The 16,143-nt window shown below is 49.2% G+C and overlaps 1 protein-coding gene and 1 long non-coding RNA gene across 3 annotated transcripts; one reads left to right on the top strand and one right to left on the bottom strand.

Annotated features, from left to right (window-relative positions):
- The first annotated feature begins 2 nt into the window (after positions 1 to 2).
- LOC134167352 (uncharacterized) lies at positions 3 to 1,472 on the top strand. Its single transcript, XR_009966156.1, has 2 exons — positions 3 to 867; positions 964 to 1,472. It is a non-coding gene; the product is annotated as an uncharacterized LOC134167352 (long non-coding RNA).
- Positions 1,473 to 13,891, bottom strand: TMEM120B (transmembrane protein 120B). Of its 2 annotated transcripts, none has more exons than XM_062625931.1 (12): positions 13,731 to 13,891; positions 9,891 to 10,009; positions 8,798 to 8,914; positions 8,010 to 8,069; positions 7,319 to 7,414; positions 6,152 to 6,241; positions 5,423 to 5,488; positions 4,422 to 4,483; positions 4,080 to 4,172; positions 3,465 to 3,529; positions 3,227 to 3,295; positions 1,473 to 2,279 (listed from the first exon to the last, which is right to left on the bottom strand). In XM_062625931.1, the coding sequence occupies exons 1-12, from the start codon at positions 13,797 to 13,799 to the stop codon at positions 2,166 to 2,168; spliced, it is 1,020 nt and encodes a 339-aa protein (XP_062481915.1). In that variant the 5' UTR covers positions 13,800 to 13,891; the 3' UTR covers positions 1,473 to 2,165. The 2 variants fall into 2 exon arrangements, with proteins under 2 accessions (XP_062481915.1, XP_062481916.1); XM_062625932.1 differs by having other exon boundaries at positions 2,203 to 2,279; positions 3,223 to 3,295.
- Positions 13,892 to 16,143: the final 2,252 nt, after the last annotated feature.

The following is a 16,143-nucleotide window of genomic DNA, read 5'->3' as shown; positions in this document are numbered from 1 at the left end:
CAGAGCTCCTGGTTCTTTTGCACATCCCATGCAGTGAGATCTCAGAATTTCAGGAGCAATCACTGTTTTGTAACCACCATAAACCAAGCCTGCAAGGGGGAAGGAGGTTTCTGCAGTACAGGTGTTGCTGAAAGATAAGGTCAGCTACATCCCATCCTAAGGGAAAATGCATAGGATTCATGGAAAGGTGATAAAGCTTTTGGCTAAAGGTTGTAAGTGGTGCATGCCAGGAGTCTATTATTAAACATTACACATAGAGCCTAGTAACCGTCTATCAGAGCTTTATCCTCTGCTGGGTACAAGACCAGCTGGTGAAAAACTGGTTTGGAGTGAAGCATCATTAGTGTTTTAAATACAGGATAAAGAGATCTTGATCCTTGAAATCTTACTCTTTCTTTTTTGTCCCCTCTCCTTCTCCAGCTTCTTTTCAATCAATTAATTCATTGAATTAATGAATCCCTATTAGCCTAAAATGGAAAATGAAAAACTAAGAAGTTTGCAGACATCTTTGATTATACAAAAATAATGAAGAGTTGTACATTACAGCCACTAGAAGAGATCTGTCAGTAAAAGACAAAGAACCACTCCTCACCTTACCCAGCTGAAACTGAAACATGAACGTGCAGGAAGTGAACGTGTTTACCCTCAGCTCCATGGAGAGAAGCTTTCTTGCTCTTTTAATCCGAGTTTCTCGTGCTGCAGAACTCGTTACTCACCACGAGCAGAGCTGCCCATCCCTGCAGGTCCACTGCTCCGATCCAGCAGGTTCCAGCATCACTCTCAAAATAAAACAATTTACAGTTCATAAATGGAGAGTTCAAAGGATGAAACAAACCCCAGACTCACAGGGTATGCAGAAGTCAGAAGGTAACATAGCAAGATACAGCCCAACTAGTGTGACAGTTGTTCAAAGTATGCAAATTGCCTTTCATTATCTCATTTCAATATTGTTCATGCCCACAGGACAGCGACATTGTAATTTTGCTGCCTTGCAGCAAGGGAACTGTTGAAACCAGTTCAAGCCTGTGGTGTGGATGTGTTTCTTCAGGAGCACACTTGCTGGGAGGACATCACTCTGGGATCACATTCTGCCAAAGCATGTGCCCAGTATGGCCTTTGTGCTAGCTCAAAGGCAGGGTTTACAGTTGGGAAGAACACTGCCTAAAGCAGCTCACAATACTGAGCTGGCCTTAGGAGGTACAGATGTTGCAGCACCCAAAACAAGCTGATTTGGATGAGTAAGTTCAAGCAGCACAAGGAGCTCAGCAGGATGCCAGTACTTAATGTACTGGCAGTACTTAATGCCATCCCTCCTGAACGAGTCTTTACATTCTCTTAATTACTGGTACAAGTGCAGCATCTAAAGGCAGTATTTAGTATTTCTGCTGAGCCTGTCCCCCACCTTTCCAGAACAGTGTCTGAAAAACCAACCCAAAGGGCAAAGTGTGTTATTAAAAAGGGGCTGAAGCAGCTGTATATTGAATGGTTTATTTTAGGTCTGTTCCAGGCCTGGCCAGCTGACCTGGTCTCCCTGGAAGAAGGCTAGCAGACTTCCCTGCCATTTAAAAACTGCTTTTGCTTGCTTGGTTTTGTTTCCAAAAGAGGATTTCTCTTCTTTAAATAGCTTCTGAAAAGTGTATATATAGCAGCAATACGGTACAAAGATGGGCTTCTTTTTCACAGTACACACAGGTTGGTATTGCCACTGAGAACACACCTTCAACAAATGCCTTTAAAAACAGCATTTGGTCTGTGTTACTGACCAACCTGGAGTATTCATAAGCCTTTGCAAATCCAGTACCCAGAATTTAAATAATAAAAAGTGTTAAATAGCATTCCAGAACTGGAATTACAGTAGATTCCACATTCTCCCAATGCTGGCACTTTGCTGGGCAGGTGCATGCTGCTCTATATACAGAAATAAAACCCCAAAAGCAAACATGGTTTGTATTAAATAGACATAAATAGCAGGACTGCAGACTGGAGAGCCATGCTTGTGGTAATACTGAGTCTGTGCTGGCAGTCCACATCCTTCACCAAACACGGGGACGATGACTCCTTCCGAGCCTGTCCATTGTGTAGCTGGGGTTTATCAGGACCCACTCCAAACCCAGTGCCTGCCACGGGCAGCAGGATGGCAGCCAGCACCCAGGGAGGGGGGGAGGTCACAGCTTCTTCATTTTGTCTTTGTTCTTCTGCAGTTTAGTGTGCACGACTTTGAGGGTAGTGAGGAAGTTCCCGAGGAAGAGCAGCAGAAACGTGAAAGCCAACACAGAAACCTGGGAGAGAAGGCGGGGGGGGGGGGGGAAGAAACAACCAAGGTGAGAGCTGAGGGTACTGCTTTGGCCACATTAAATGAGTTCTGATGGGGCTTTGGTTGGCAAGTCCAGGCATCAATTAGCATGGAGATCCAAGGAGAAAAGGTCATAGTCCAATATATATCCACACATCCAGCTGTGTGGGTTAACAGTGTGATCATTTAAGTAGCATTTACTACTTTCAATATTGTAAGATGGATTATATTTAACACTGCCAGACTCGACCAGACAGTAAAACCAAATCATTAAGTTAAATGTAATGGATTAACATTATGTCCATGGAACAGCAGAGACACAGGCGTGGGGAACAATATGTTTCTGTGGGAAGGTGTGTTCCTCCGATCAAGGTGAGCACACAAGTTACTGCAAGATGCAAACAAAGTAAAGACCATCAGATTATGTGCAGCACTGCACATGTGATGGAGTCCAATCCGGATTTACAGGAGCAATAGTACAGCTGGAAAGACATGTTTGATAGGTGACAGCAACTGAAAACAAGTGGAAGCATCCCTAAAAACAGGGCAGTGATGGGGACAGTATGTTTTTAAGTGATTCATTGCCATCATTTTTTTGTCATCGTATTTCTGTATACATGACCCATGCTTCAGCCATAAAGAACCACCAGCAACTCAGCAGCCATTGCTACTAAACCCCCATATACATCAACAACGCGGTATTTACCCACATATGTTTTCTCCCCTACACACTCTGCCTTTCAGTCTGTGCAGTCACCCATGGGTGGCAAGCTTCCCTACAGTAACTCACATTTGAGTTCCCTTGTGTGGGCTCTGTGCCACATCATCCTGAGATGTTTCGATGGAGTCAGATGCCCAAATATCCTTCAGGATGTGGTGATACACCCCCTCTCCCCTTGCTCTGTGCTATTTCTGAGCAGAACCAACACGCACCTGCCATTCTTTGCACTCCTTATGCCTCGACAATCCAAAAAGTGTGATTGCATTATAGAGCTGCCAGAACTACAAAGGAGAGAAAGAAAGAAAAGCAATTTCACTACTAGGAAAACCAAATCAACCAAACCATTAGAAACATTTCTTAAGGGTGCACATGATCCACAGCACCTTTTTATGGTGCTGCAGCCACCCAGGTCCTGCATCACAAAGCAAGAAACGGGACTGCCCAACTTACATGCCCAAAGAACAGGAAGGGAAGGAGAAAGGTCAGCCCCCGCCACATCCAGGACTGAAATCCTTCTGGAAAAGGTTGACAGAAAGGGCAGAGAGTGAACATGTAACAGCCAGGACTGGAGCTGCAGCCCTCCCACCCAGACCACCCCATAAGGGCTATTCCTGTCCTGCTCTGCAATAACCTAGCAATTTAAGATGTATAAAGGTGTGGTAATGGGAAGAGGATAAAGCTGTGGCTGCCCCATCCCTGGCAGCAGCCAAGGCCAGGTTGGACAGGGCTTGGAGCAACCTGCTCTAGTGGAAGGTGTCCCTGCCCATTGCAAGGGGTTGGATCTGGATGAGCTTTAAGGTCCCTTCCAACTCAAACTAATCTGTGATTCTGCGACAGAAACCTCCATCTTAACCCTCTGAAGACCTGACAGAGATCAGAGCCTTCTGCTCCCAACCCACAGGACCCAATGAGGGGGATAAAAGCCTCACTCCCCTTCCTGCCTTAGGACACTTGGCAGGGCAGGGGGGTGGCAGCTCTCTCAGGAGGCCACACAGCCCCTCTCCCTATCACTGCATCCAAAACCTGTGCAAATCATCACAAAGAAAGTACTGCAGAAAACCTCACCTACTGTGAGGTCCAAGTGGTTTCTCTCCCCCAAAGCACGGAGACGATAAAGGCAGCCCCTTTGGTAATAATACTGTAAGAACTGAACACAACCTCGAGAAGGAGAGAGAAAACATCACTGCATTGGCTGTTGAGAAGCATAATAAAGGTATCAAATAATTTTAATAATGTTTAATCCAAGAGCATTTAAATTATTGTTTATCTTTGCACACTGCATATTTGTTATCTTTATATTCTCCCAGTTTAATACTCCAGTATTTACCAAACAGAAGTGTTTTCTTCTAAGCACATAAGACACAAAGCTCTTTTAGCCCATGAATTAGCAAGGGAAGAGATACTCACTCTGAAATATTGAAAATGCTAAAAATTGACTGCGGAACATCTGATACATGAGTCCATCTGGCCTGAAAGCAAAATACAAAGGAGGTCTATTTGTTTGATCAGAAGCAGATGATGCAGTGCCCTTCCCCTTCACCACCAAGCCAGATCCCATTAGCAAATGAAGCAAGCAGCTGGTACCCAGCCCGCTCCACCCCATTGGGAGCCCAGAGAGGATGCTACAGCCTCATATCCCAACTCTGGTGTGTAGGAAATGCCCTCACTGATCAGGTTTCCCCTCTCCAACATGCATAAATGCTGTCCCCTCTTATTCATTTGCCTATCACAGCTTTCTCCAGGCAGCAAAGCCATTCAGCAGCACCTGCATGGTTGCGCTCCTTATCCCAAGGGTAGGTCAGGACAGTCAGAGGACAAAGGACCTTCTGCTCCTGCCACTACATCATCCCCTCACACATTCAGGACCAGAAACATTTGTTGTTTCCAAACAACCTTTAATAATTAACTCATCAGTTCATGCCAAAGTCAAGACAGGTTGCACAGGGGCCTGTCCTGCTGTACTACAGCACTGTTTGACCAACAACACCACCCCTTGGAAGGTAACTTGCATGTTTGGCTTTATATTCTGTCTGTCATCTGGGTTCAGTGAAGGCACCAAACAGATTCATTTTGTGGTGTCCTCCCTCTAAAGCAAAGTGATGATTATTTGCTCAGTTACACAGAGACAGAAATCAAGAGTCTTGCAGAGATTTGGCCACCATCAGCATAACTGTGGCTGAGGGTTTGGGTTGGCTTCTGTCTTTTTTAGCTCAGCAATGTAAATACAAAGTTTAAGTGTTGTATTTATCACTGAAAACATCTGTAACATCAGACATACACTAAGTCTGAAGCTTCACCATGTGCCCCTATGGCCACAGCTTTGTGGCCATGCTGGATTTAAATACTCAGATGATGCAAACACCATGAAGCAGGCGTGAAGCACCTCGAGCAGGCGAGAGCAGACTCACCATGTCAACATTACTCCAGACAGGAATGTGGAAACGTAGTGATGAGAGACCCACCAGCCTTTGATCCTGAACAGACAAAATGTGGCAGTTAGACCAGAAACACGGATTTGAGCACGGTTAAGTCTGGCTTTACACTTACAGACAAAAAAGTGATTCTGACTGGGGAGGGGGGAATGTCAGGAAACAAAACAGATGGCACGATTCAAGCAAAAGGGCTGTGGAACACTGTCCTGGCAGTATGGCTTAATCTCAGCCATGAATCCGCAACTGCTGGAGGGAGGCTCAGGACCAGAACACATCCTGCATGCTCCCACAAGCTCTCCAGCACAGCAAGCAGCAGCAGCCCCTGCAGCATGAGGTACCACAGTGACTAATGATGTGCAGCCCACACAGCCTTTTTTCTTTCCAAGCCAGTAAGTGACATTTTCAAGTCCTTCCTATGAGGTGGCTGCTTCTTTCAGACACAAATGCTGCAGAAAGGCCAGAAAATTATAGTGAAGTACAGGGTGGTAGGGAGGCAGAACCTTCTCCTCCCTCCCCAGGCCTCAGGTGGTCACATCTGCATTGGGAAGCAACCAGGAAGGGGGATGGAGACAAGAGACCCTGCAGAGAGGCATCAGCATCTTGGTTTTACTGGGCTTCAGTGCTAAGCTGAATCCTCTTTTGTTGCTTGTTTTTCTTTTAAAGGACACTTCATGCTTTAAATAGTGTCTGCAGGTGGCACAGTACCTTGATCCATTGCTAATGAGAATGCTTTCCCGTATCGTCAGCGTGCAGTAATACCACACTAACAGAAAGTTAAACACTTCATCTGTCACCCTGTTAAACAGAAAACACACACAGTAAAAGAAATGCTGTTAATTATAAGGACACGTTCAAAGAAAATCCCTGTTTTTCCTCCCTCCTCTTGGGCAAATGAAACCTGACCAAGGGAGGCCACAGACACCATACCCTGGTCCTGAACGTCTCTAACCCACATGCAGAGCTGCACACATTAGCAGCACCCCAGGCTCTGAGCCCTTTCCTCTGGGAAGGGCCTCGTGATACAGCACTGCAGATCTTTAGCTGATAAGCAGGTATGCAGAGATGACATTAATTCCTTCTGAAGGAGAGAAAGCACCATGGAAAGCAGCAGATGATCCAATTTAGAGAGGCATTTCCAGGCTAATTTAATGAGGAGATTCCACGAGATCTATATAAATCCAATCAACTAAAGAGCAGAAGTGCACTACACTCTAGGGAGGGAAAAACCTCAACAAATCAACTTGATTTTGCCATTTGCAAACCTTTCCAGCCAAAGGGGCTCGGGGCAGCACCTGCATAGGGCAGCATCATTCCCTGGTACAACCTTCCATTCACCCAGACCCACAGAGACCTCAGTGGAAGAGCCCAGCTCCAACACCTTCTGTTTTTTAAGCTAAACTGAAGAGCAGAAGCTTGTTTGTGCTCATTTTATCACAACCTAGAGATAACATTCCAGGTGTGATCATTTCATGCAAATCTTCTCTTGTTGCCTTTGCAACCCCAGAGTTGCAACATGATGCCAGCCCCTACCTCAGACAATGCATGAGCTCATTCCCAAGCACAGTGTGATGCCAGAAAAACAACAGATCAGGGCACATGATCATAGAATAGTTTGGGTCAGAAGAAACCTTGATGTTGGGCTTCTCTTAGTTATGAGAGACTCCGAGAAAAGTTAAACAAGGGAAAGCAAGTAGCTAAAATACAGCTCCTGCCACTGCTGAAGAGGTGCAGAAGCTGTTAGGATGTCCAACTGCTCAAAGCCTAATCGCTGCCAGAGCCTGTCTCACCACCTTGTCTTAACAGAAGATAAGTTAGTTCAAACCCAGGACACTTCTATTCAAAATACTTGATTAGAAGTAGCTTGCAGCTTACCTGTAGTGGAGAATAAACCTGCAGGTGATGGCCCCGAGCAACAAGATTATTGTCAGATAAAGTTTGAACTTCTCATACTCATCTTTGTAGGCAAACCTGGAAGGGAAGAGAAGGACTCAAAAGGGTGTTTTATCCAACATGGCTTCACTGCTTTCAAACTAAATACAAATCCCCACGCCAAGCCCAGAGACAGGCAGTGCTTGAAACACTTAGAAAACCAGCAGACAGCAGTGAAAGGCAGCGCTGTGCCTGCAGGGTCCACTACGCTGCATGGTCCATTATGCTGCAAGACAACAGCCTAAGTCCATCACAGCTGGTTTCTGGGGTTTAGATTTTAAAAGAAGACTTTTAAATTTAAGATTTTTCTCTTTTTTTTTAAGTCAAAAAATATTAAAAACCATAAATCTCAATTTCTGGAGCACCATATGCCTGGAAGTCACAATGCCATTTTCATTGCAACCCCTGCCTTATACAATTAAGGCAACAGGCTGGGCTGGGCTTAAAAGCAAGTGATTATCCATCAGAGTCATATGAGGCATTATCTTAGCCCATATCATGGTCCACCTTCCCCACCTTCAACATTTGATCTATCAGACCCAAGAGAAATCCATTCCCGTCTCTGGACTTGAGTTCACACCCACAGCTGGCCCCAGAGAAACCGAAATCCACACATGCAGAAACACTCACTCACTTTGCTTGGTTACTCAGGAGAGTTACATTCACATTTCCCAGGACCAGGTTTAAGTACAAGCTGGAAGACAGAAAATAAAAGCAGACCCAAGTCATTCCTTTTATTTCAACACCACAGGATGACCTAGATTGAAGCAGATGAGACCAGTGTTTCTGTAGGGTTTTAATTAAGGCAAACTGGAAAAATACCCAATAGAACAGGATTTAAACAGGAAAGATTGATCAGCATCTCCAAGAAATTACAGAAAAGCTTTATTTTCCTGGTCCCTTTTCCATACTACAGCCTAAGGGCAGGATTTGTAGTGTGCACTGTCCAAAACAAGTAATAACAGGGAGAAACTTAAGACTCCAATAGAAACATCCAAAGGGCTGCAGTATCACACAGCCCTTGACAACAGAAAGAAACCTGTCCTGGCAACCCCACCTGAAGCAAAGTATAGATATTAGAGTGGCTGAAAACATTATTTAAACATCACAGAGAGAAGAATCCTTGCACTGATTTGGTCTTTTAAAAACGAGCACAGGACAACATCAGTGTGGAACAGTGAATTGCAGGATCTCCCCTAAATGCAGGGTCACTTTTATCTGAACAAGAAAACCTGCACTGCCTACACACTGTACATTCACATACGCTTCCAGCTAATGAGCTGTGTACAAGTGACACAGCACCTCAGCAAGAGATTTATGAGTAATCCAATTTTACATGTATTTCTTCAACATGCACATTATCCTTTGGGAGCACCACTGCTGTGATAAGCAGCACGCGTGCCTCCCCAGCAAAGCACGTACCCGTTCTTCTTTGGCAAGTAGGCTTCCATGTCAAAGAAGGCATTTTGCCTCTCCTTTATCTGGCTGCTGATCTCCTGAATGAGAGCAAACTCTTCAGGACTCGCTCTGGCCTTGCACCTGCAAGAACACAGAAACAGGATATTCCTGGTCATGTTTTTACCTCCTTTTTTGTTTAGAGGAAAATAACATTGTCTTAAACCCCACGCTGTTAAAAAACAAACCCTGCGAGTTGATGCCATTGTGCACTTTGCTGCTGTGTTTCTGCAGCACCATTTGTCTTCATGGCTTTATTTCACTGCCTGGTTTATGTTGTTGTAGGTTATTTTAACTAGCTGGTTTCTAAATCAGCTTCTCTCTTCATCTCAGCTCAGTGACAGGATCCTTTATTTCTTCCCTAGCAGAACACTTAGGGAATACCATGCTTTTTTGCAGGGATTTCTTCCACTTTGGGAACTTTGTGTGTGGTTTCAGGTACTGCCATTGCAGAGGCTGCAGCTCTTCAGGCATGAAACATTTCAGGATGTAGCAATCACATCTGATGATTTACTGACAAACTGGGGTTTTACCAATTAATGGAAAACAGCACTGCACAGCAGTGTTGGCAGCCCCTGGTGTTGGAGGTGGTGGATTCAGAGCTGCACACAAGGAATTTAGCCTGTGTGCAGGCTGCAAGCAGCCAGAGACAGGTCCCTCCTGTAAATCCACCAGCAGAAGTTACACCTTCAGATTCAGGGATCGATGCTGCTCTTCCTGCATAGCTTACGGAGCAAAGCTTTGCTCACCTAGCAAGACAAGTGGACCAAAATCTGTACAGTCCTGCAGCGTACAGCACGTACTGCAAGGATGCAAATCCACACAGGTTTTGATCCTTTGATCCTCAAAGATCATCTTTATTTACAGGACTCCATTCCTCATGGGGTTATGAACATTAACCTGGCGATGATAGATGGAGGTGAATCAAGAATAATATGGAGCAAAAACAGCACTGCAACACAGACTGTGTATTAAAATGCTAAAAATCCAAACATTTTAGCCTTTTGGGAAGGGGAAACATCCCATCCCTGCCTCCTCCACCCTCCAGGTCTCCCGTTACCGTTGCAGGCTGTGCTTCAGATCCCTTAGTGTCTTCTTCTGACGGTGTATGGAGCTGCTGCAGGCTGTCTGCAAGCCAGTGACTTCTTCCAGTTTCTGTCTGTAAACTTTGTGTGTTTCCTGCAGAAACAGAGGAGACAATTGGTAGGAAGAGCCCTTCTAGGTTGCACACTGCAGTTGGTCCTTGCCTTCGAAGGAAGCAAGTAAAACCCTTTGTTTCTAGCAGTCAATACACACCCCTGCAAAGAAGCAAGGAGGGGACGATGCCAAATCAGCCCAAATCCAGCACAGCTGAAATGGACATTAACAAAAGTCCTGTGAAAGGAAGAACATCCTCTCTACACATCTCATTTTCTCTTCTCAATAAACCATTCCACTTGGGAGCTCCTCATTCCCATCCCACCCTGTAACAAAACCCCTAATCTTCCATTTAATCCCAATCTGTCCCCATCAAATGGGTGGCTAAACCACAGTGCAGGAGTTGATTTCACATACAGATTAAATCTGATGGAAAAAAAAAAAAAGAAAGATGAGGACCCAGAGCAGAAAAGAAAAATCACACAAATCCACGCCTGGGGGTTTAGGCACTCCCTGGCCACCACTGCCATCTCCACCCAAGGCAGGTTCAAGCAACCAACTGTCCCATCTTCTGGTTTAAGAGCTTAACCCATCCCCTCCCAGTGGCATTAGATGCTCCTTGAGAAGAACTTCTTGATCTCAGCTCATTGATCCTCTGAAGCCCCCAATCAGTGTTTGACTGGGCATAACAAGGATGTGCTGGCCAACTGCAAGCCCACCAAAAGGTGCCTGTGGTCTCATACCCCTCCCCTCTGCTTGGGAATAAGCATACTCTGCTTTTCCACCCTTTACAATGATTTCGGCGCTTTCCCAAGTGCAGCGAAACCTCAGCAAAGGCTGACCAGGCACCAAGGAATGTCATCTGGGCAAATTTTAAGATCTAAAATAACTTGGAAAACAAGAGTTTACAGAGTTAGTGCCAAGAGAAGGTATGGGTTAAATAGATATTTGCACTCGCTGCTTTATCTACCAGCACATCAAGGACCACAGAAAATTACCACTGGTTTTCCCAGCACATAAACCTGGTGGTGAAACCATAAAAAACAAATCTTTGCTCTCCTCTTCATTAGGACCAGCCTGGTAACTGCTCATTATTTACAAGAGCGATGCAAAACAAGCTCTGGTATCCAATTAAAAACCCTAATAACCAAACTAACCACGTGCAGACACTGCAGCTCCAATCAGTTCAGGACTGGCTTGGCTTTGCTTAGCACAGGCAGGACTTCGGGGCTCCATGGATTGCACAGTAACTCGTTCTGCTTCTCTAGATGTCACGCAACAGAGTCTTTTAAAAGGCCGGTTCAAAGGGTGTGAGAAGCTCCTTTCGCCAAAAGAGTGTTCAAGTATTTATTGGAAGCACAAACAGGCAAGTTGAGAGCTGGTAAATTCTACTGCTAGCCAAAACCATCAGGATAATCACTTCAAAATGACACTGGTATTTAGAACATAACATTTGCTAGCAGTGCACTTATTTATTCATCAAGAGAGGCAACTACTTAGAAAGGGGACTTACTGACAGCACAGGGAGCTCAGCACTGCCTTTACATTAACGCTTATAACCCACAGGCCAAATACCTGCCCCAGGGGTCGGGTTCAGCTCCAGCTCCCTCTCCACATAGGAAACATTAAGCATCGAAAAACAAAGGACCCATGCACCAGGGAGAGGAGTATCTCTGCCCTGAGTTCAATTGCTCCCAGCAAAGATGTGGGGGTTGTCTCCACACCTGAATGACAAGATTTACAACACCAGGACGGCGACTGCCCCAAGGGGATGCTCAGTGCAGCAGCATCAGCCCCTTTGAAGCCCTTCAAGTCAAAGCTCCCCAAATACAAGTGTACCCCCAGTTCTCCTTACCGGCAGCCACCCAGCACATTTGGGGCAGAAGCTATGACCAGCTACGTCCAAGGTGCTCCTCTGCAGGAGAACACAGCCCCTGACCCAGAACTTACATTGCAACTATAAAATGAAACTGGGTACGAGTGCAATGAAACTGAGATTGTTTTGTCCCATGGGGTCAGAGCTGCTCTCAATACAAAAATCTGCCCACCATCAATTTGTTTCCCTCATGGCATTGAGCAAGGGACCCTTTTAATGGGAGTGACTAAAGTATCTTGGAAAATACCATGGAGCTCTTTGGGCAGCTCCTGTACAGACCCAGGCCAGCGTTTCCAGCTGAAGATGAAAGCCAGGTCAGCCAAATACAGTGCTGAAGGGGAGTGATGCAGGCATGGAGGAGGTAAAGCTGCTACTAGGAAAACCAGGATCCGCAAGAGAAGCTGTGAGTGCATCCAAAAAGCCATGTGCAAGGGCAGGCATGAGCAGACACCCACATGCGAGGTCTTTCTTACTCAAGAGTTGGGTTTTCTATGCCAACACATCATGGTTTGACTTGAATCCAGCTCAGAAGTACAGAGCTGTCCTCCAAAAGCACATTTAAGCACCACCAGCATCTCACAGAGCTGGAGATGACAACACCGTGTTCAGACACAAAGCCCACTTGTGCACCCTGAAGCTCTAAGATAACAGATGTTATTCCAGCTTTTCACCTCTACAGCACTAACTGCTTGGCAGTGACACCTCCAGCAGCTGCCACCACATAGAAAGCACTTCTATTTTCCTTTTACTGATGGGGAAACTGAGGCAGGGCTTACGTCATCAACGTTTTGCTGTGGTTTAGGTCAGACCTTAGCAAACTGCTGGGCCAGAAGGCCAGTGAGCACACAGAGCAAACAAGTGATCAACAAAACCACACCAGCTGGTGCTCCCCCCCGATGCCCAACCACCACCTTTCCTTCTGCTAACAAGCCCACAACCTGAACTGACTGTAATGAAGACAACGAGCTAAATCTGGAAATCACACTTCTTTTTTTGCTGCGGTGCACGTTCTGTTTAACAGCCTAAAAGAGGCAAAACCAGCCCCGGGGAGCCTCAACAGCCGGTGCTTTAAAAATGCCTTAAAGATGTAAAGCACATGTGTAGGTGCACCGTTGATCACATACAGGGAAGGGAAGGATTCTGGAGGTAACAGCATTTTGCAAGAACAGCTCTCAGCCCCTGGTCTGAAGTCTTTCTGTCCCTCAATGCACTTTTACAGGATGAAAAACATCATCTGAATCCTTCATATCCCACCACAGGAAATTAAAGTCCGGTCAGGAGATGTTCACAGCACTGGTGCTACTTGCGCTGCTCTTTGTGCAGTGCTAAGGGTGCACGAAACCACCAGGTCTCCCTTTTCCATCCTTGCTCCAGCAGCAGGAGCCGTAGCACTGTGTCCTCTCCGTGCCTCGTCAGAGAAACCCAGGGCACGGCCATGCTTTGGTCTGGGATGTCCCATGCACACACAGCACCTAGCTGGGGATACTGGGTCACAGCGTGTTTTTGGGGTGCTGCACAAGAACGCGCATCCCATGCACAGCTCTGCTTCGTGCAGGCACCCGGGCCTGGGCAAAGGCTCCGTACACGCGTGCCCCTGCAGAGCTCAGCCCACCCGGGCCGGGGGCTGAGCCTTCCCGCACCCCTGCGAGCTGCTTCCCGAGGCAGCGGGACCCCGCTCTACCGAGGCTCCCTCCCCGCCTGCAGCAGAGCAGAGCGCGGGGCAGAACCTCAAGCCGCTAAAGCGATGCAAAAGCAAAGCCGGGGAGGGCGACGCGGGACAGGGCGACGCGGGACAGGGCGGCGCGGAAGACGCAGCAGACGCGAAACCGGGCAAGACACCGCGATGGCCCGCACGGCCCCGGAGCCCCGCCGCCCGCCAGAGCTCACCTGCAGCTGCTGGAACTCCTCGCCCAGCTCCCGCCACTCCCGGCGGCACCGCTCCAGCTGCACCCTCATGGCGCTGACTCGGAGCCGGAGCAGCGCAACCGGCAACGGCAGCGGCGTGAGCCCGCACCGGGGCCGCGGGGAGGGCCACGTGCGCCCATGACGTCATGGCGCGGGGCTGGGCGCGGCGCCGCGGTGCCGCGCGCCAACCCGCCCTACCCGCCCCGCCCCGTCTCCCGCCCGCGGGCACCGTGCTTCTCGGTGGTCGCTCCCGGCAGGCATGGCTGCCCTCAGCGAGCGATCACCGCGGAGCGCGTTCCCTTCAGTCACATTCCCTTCAGTCACATTCCCTTCAGTCACTCTCCCCTCGCCCACCGCTCCTCTCAGCCATGCTCCCCTCAGCCATGCTCCCCTCAGCCACACTCCCCTCGCCCACTGCTCCCCTCAGCCATGCTCCCCTCAGCCACACTTCCCTCGGCCATCACTCCCCTCAGCACTCGTTCACCTCAGCCACGGTCCCCTCAGTAATCACTCTCCTCAGCCATGTTCCCTTCAGTCATCACTCCCCTCGGTCTTCCCTCCCCTCAGCCACGCTCCCCTCAGTCACGCTCCCCTCAATCACTGTTCCCCTCAGCCATGTTCACTTCAGCTGTCGCTCCCCTCAGCCATAGCTCCCCTCAGCCACGCTCCCCTCAGCCATAGCTCCCCTCAGCCATCGCTCCCCTCAGCCACACTCCCCTCAGCCACGCTCCCCTCAGCCATAGCTCCCCTCAGCCATAGCTCCCCTCAGCCACGCTCCCCTCAGCCATAGCTCCCCTCAGCCATAGCTCCCCTCAGCCATGCTCCCCTCAGCCATAGCTCCCCTCAGCCATAGCTCCCCTCAGCCACGCTCCCCTCAGCCATAGCTCCCCTCAGCCACGCTCCCCTCAGCCACGCTCCCCTCAGCCACTCTCCCCTCAGCCACTCTCCCCTCAGCCACGCTGCCCTCAGCCACACTCCCCTCAGCCACGCTCCCCTCAGCCATGCTCCCCTCAGTCACGCTCCCCTCAATCACTGTTCCCCTCAGCCATGTTCACTTCAGCCATAGCTCCCCTCACCCATAGCTCCCCTGAGCCACGCTCCCCCGAGCCATCACTCCCCTCAGCCACACTCCCCTCAGCCATCGCTCCCCTCAGCCATCGTTCCCCTCAGCCACGCTCCCCTCAGCCATGCTCCCCTCAGCCATCCCTCCCCTCAGCCACACTCCCCTCAGTCACGCTCCCCTCAGTCACTGTTCCCCTCAGCATGTTCGCTTCAGCCATCGCTCCCCTCAGCCATAGCTCCCCTCAGCCATCGCTCCCCTCAGCCATAGCTCCCCTCAGCCATCGTTCCCCTCAGCCACGCTCCCCTCAGCCATCGCTCCCCTCAGCCATCGTTCCCCTCAGCCACGCTCCCCTCAGCCACGCTCCCCTCAGCCACGCTCCCCTCAGCCATAGCTCCCCTCAGGCATCGTTCCCCTCAGCCATCGTTCCCCTCAGCCATAGCTCCCCTCAGGCATCGTTCCCCTCAGCCACGCTCCCCTCAGCCACCGCTCCCCTCAGCCACGCTCCCCTCAGCCATCGCTCCCCTCAGCCACGCTCCCCTCAGCCATAGCTCCCCTCAGCCATAGCTCCCCTCAGCCATAGCTCCCCTCAGCCATCGCTCCCCTCAGCCACGCTCCCCTCAGCCATAGCTCCCCTCAGCCATAGCTCCCCTCAGCCATGCTCCCCTCAGCCGTTCCCCTCAGCCATAGCTCCCCTCACCCATCGCTCCCCTCAGCCACGCTCCCCTCAGCCATTGCTCCCCTCAGCCACGCTCCCCTCAGCCATAGCTCCCCTCAGCCATAGCTCCCCTCAGCCATTGCTCCCCTCAGCCATTGCTCCCCTCAGCCATTGCTCCCCTCAGCCATGCTCCCCTCACCCATCGTTCCCCTCAGCCATCACTCCCCTCAGCCACACTCTCCTCAGCCATCGCTCCCCTCAGCCACGCTCCCCTCAGCCATTGCTCCCCTCAGCCATAGCTCCCCTCAGCCATCACTCCCCTCAGCCATCACCCCCCTCAGCCACGCTTCCCTTGGCCATCACTCACCTCAGCCATCGTTCCCCTCTACCAGCATTCCCCTCAGCCACACTCCCCTCAGCCATTGTTCCCCTCAGCCACAGTCCCCTCAGTAATCACTCCACTCGGCCATGTTCCCCTCAGCCATCGCCCCCCTCAGCCACGCTTCCCTCGACCATCGCTCCCCTCAGCTGAGCCTGTGATGTCTTTCCACCTCCTGGGAGATCACAGCTGTTTGTATAATCTCATTATTTCAATCACATCTTCGGGAATAAAACCAAAGCAAGGTAAAATAACAGTGAATTCTTTTAACTTGATCTAGAGAATTTGTTTATTATGA

Source organism: Pezoporus occidentalis, unplaced genomic scaffold (genome assembly GCF_034315485.1).
Source record: "Pezoporus occidentalis ecotype Australia unplaced genomic scaffold, CSIRO_AGI_Poc_V1 ctg284, whole genome shotgun sequence".
NCBI classification, from domain to species: Eukaryota; Metazoa; Chordata; class Aves; order Psittaciformes; family Psittacidae; genus Pezoporus; species Pezoporus occidentalis.
The sequence above is the reverse complement of the archived record's forward strand: the minus strand, read 5'-3'. Positions and strand labels throughout refer to the sequence as shown.

Coding starts and splice junctions, on each gene's coding strand:
- TMEM120B (XM_062625931.1), bottom strand. CDS start 13,799: ATGAGGGTGCAGCTGGAGCGGTGCCGCCGGGAGTGGCGGGAGCTGGGC. Junction 7,415..8,009: donor CTCCTGAGTAACCAAGCAAA/GTGAGTGAGTGT, acceptor CTTCCCTTCCAG/GTTTGCCTACAAAGATGAGT. Junction 3,530..4,079: donor CCACTTGGACCTCACAGTAG/GTGAGGTTTTCT, acceptor AACCTTTTCCAG/AAGGATTTCAGTCCTGGATG.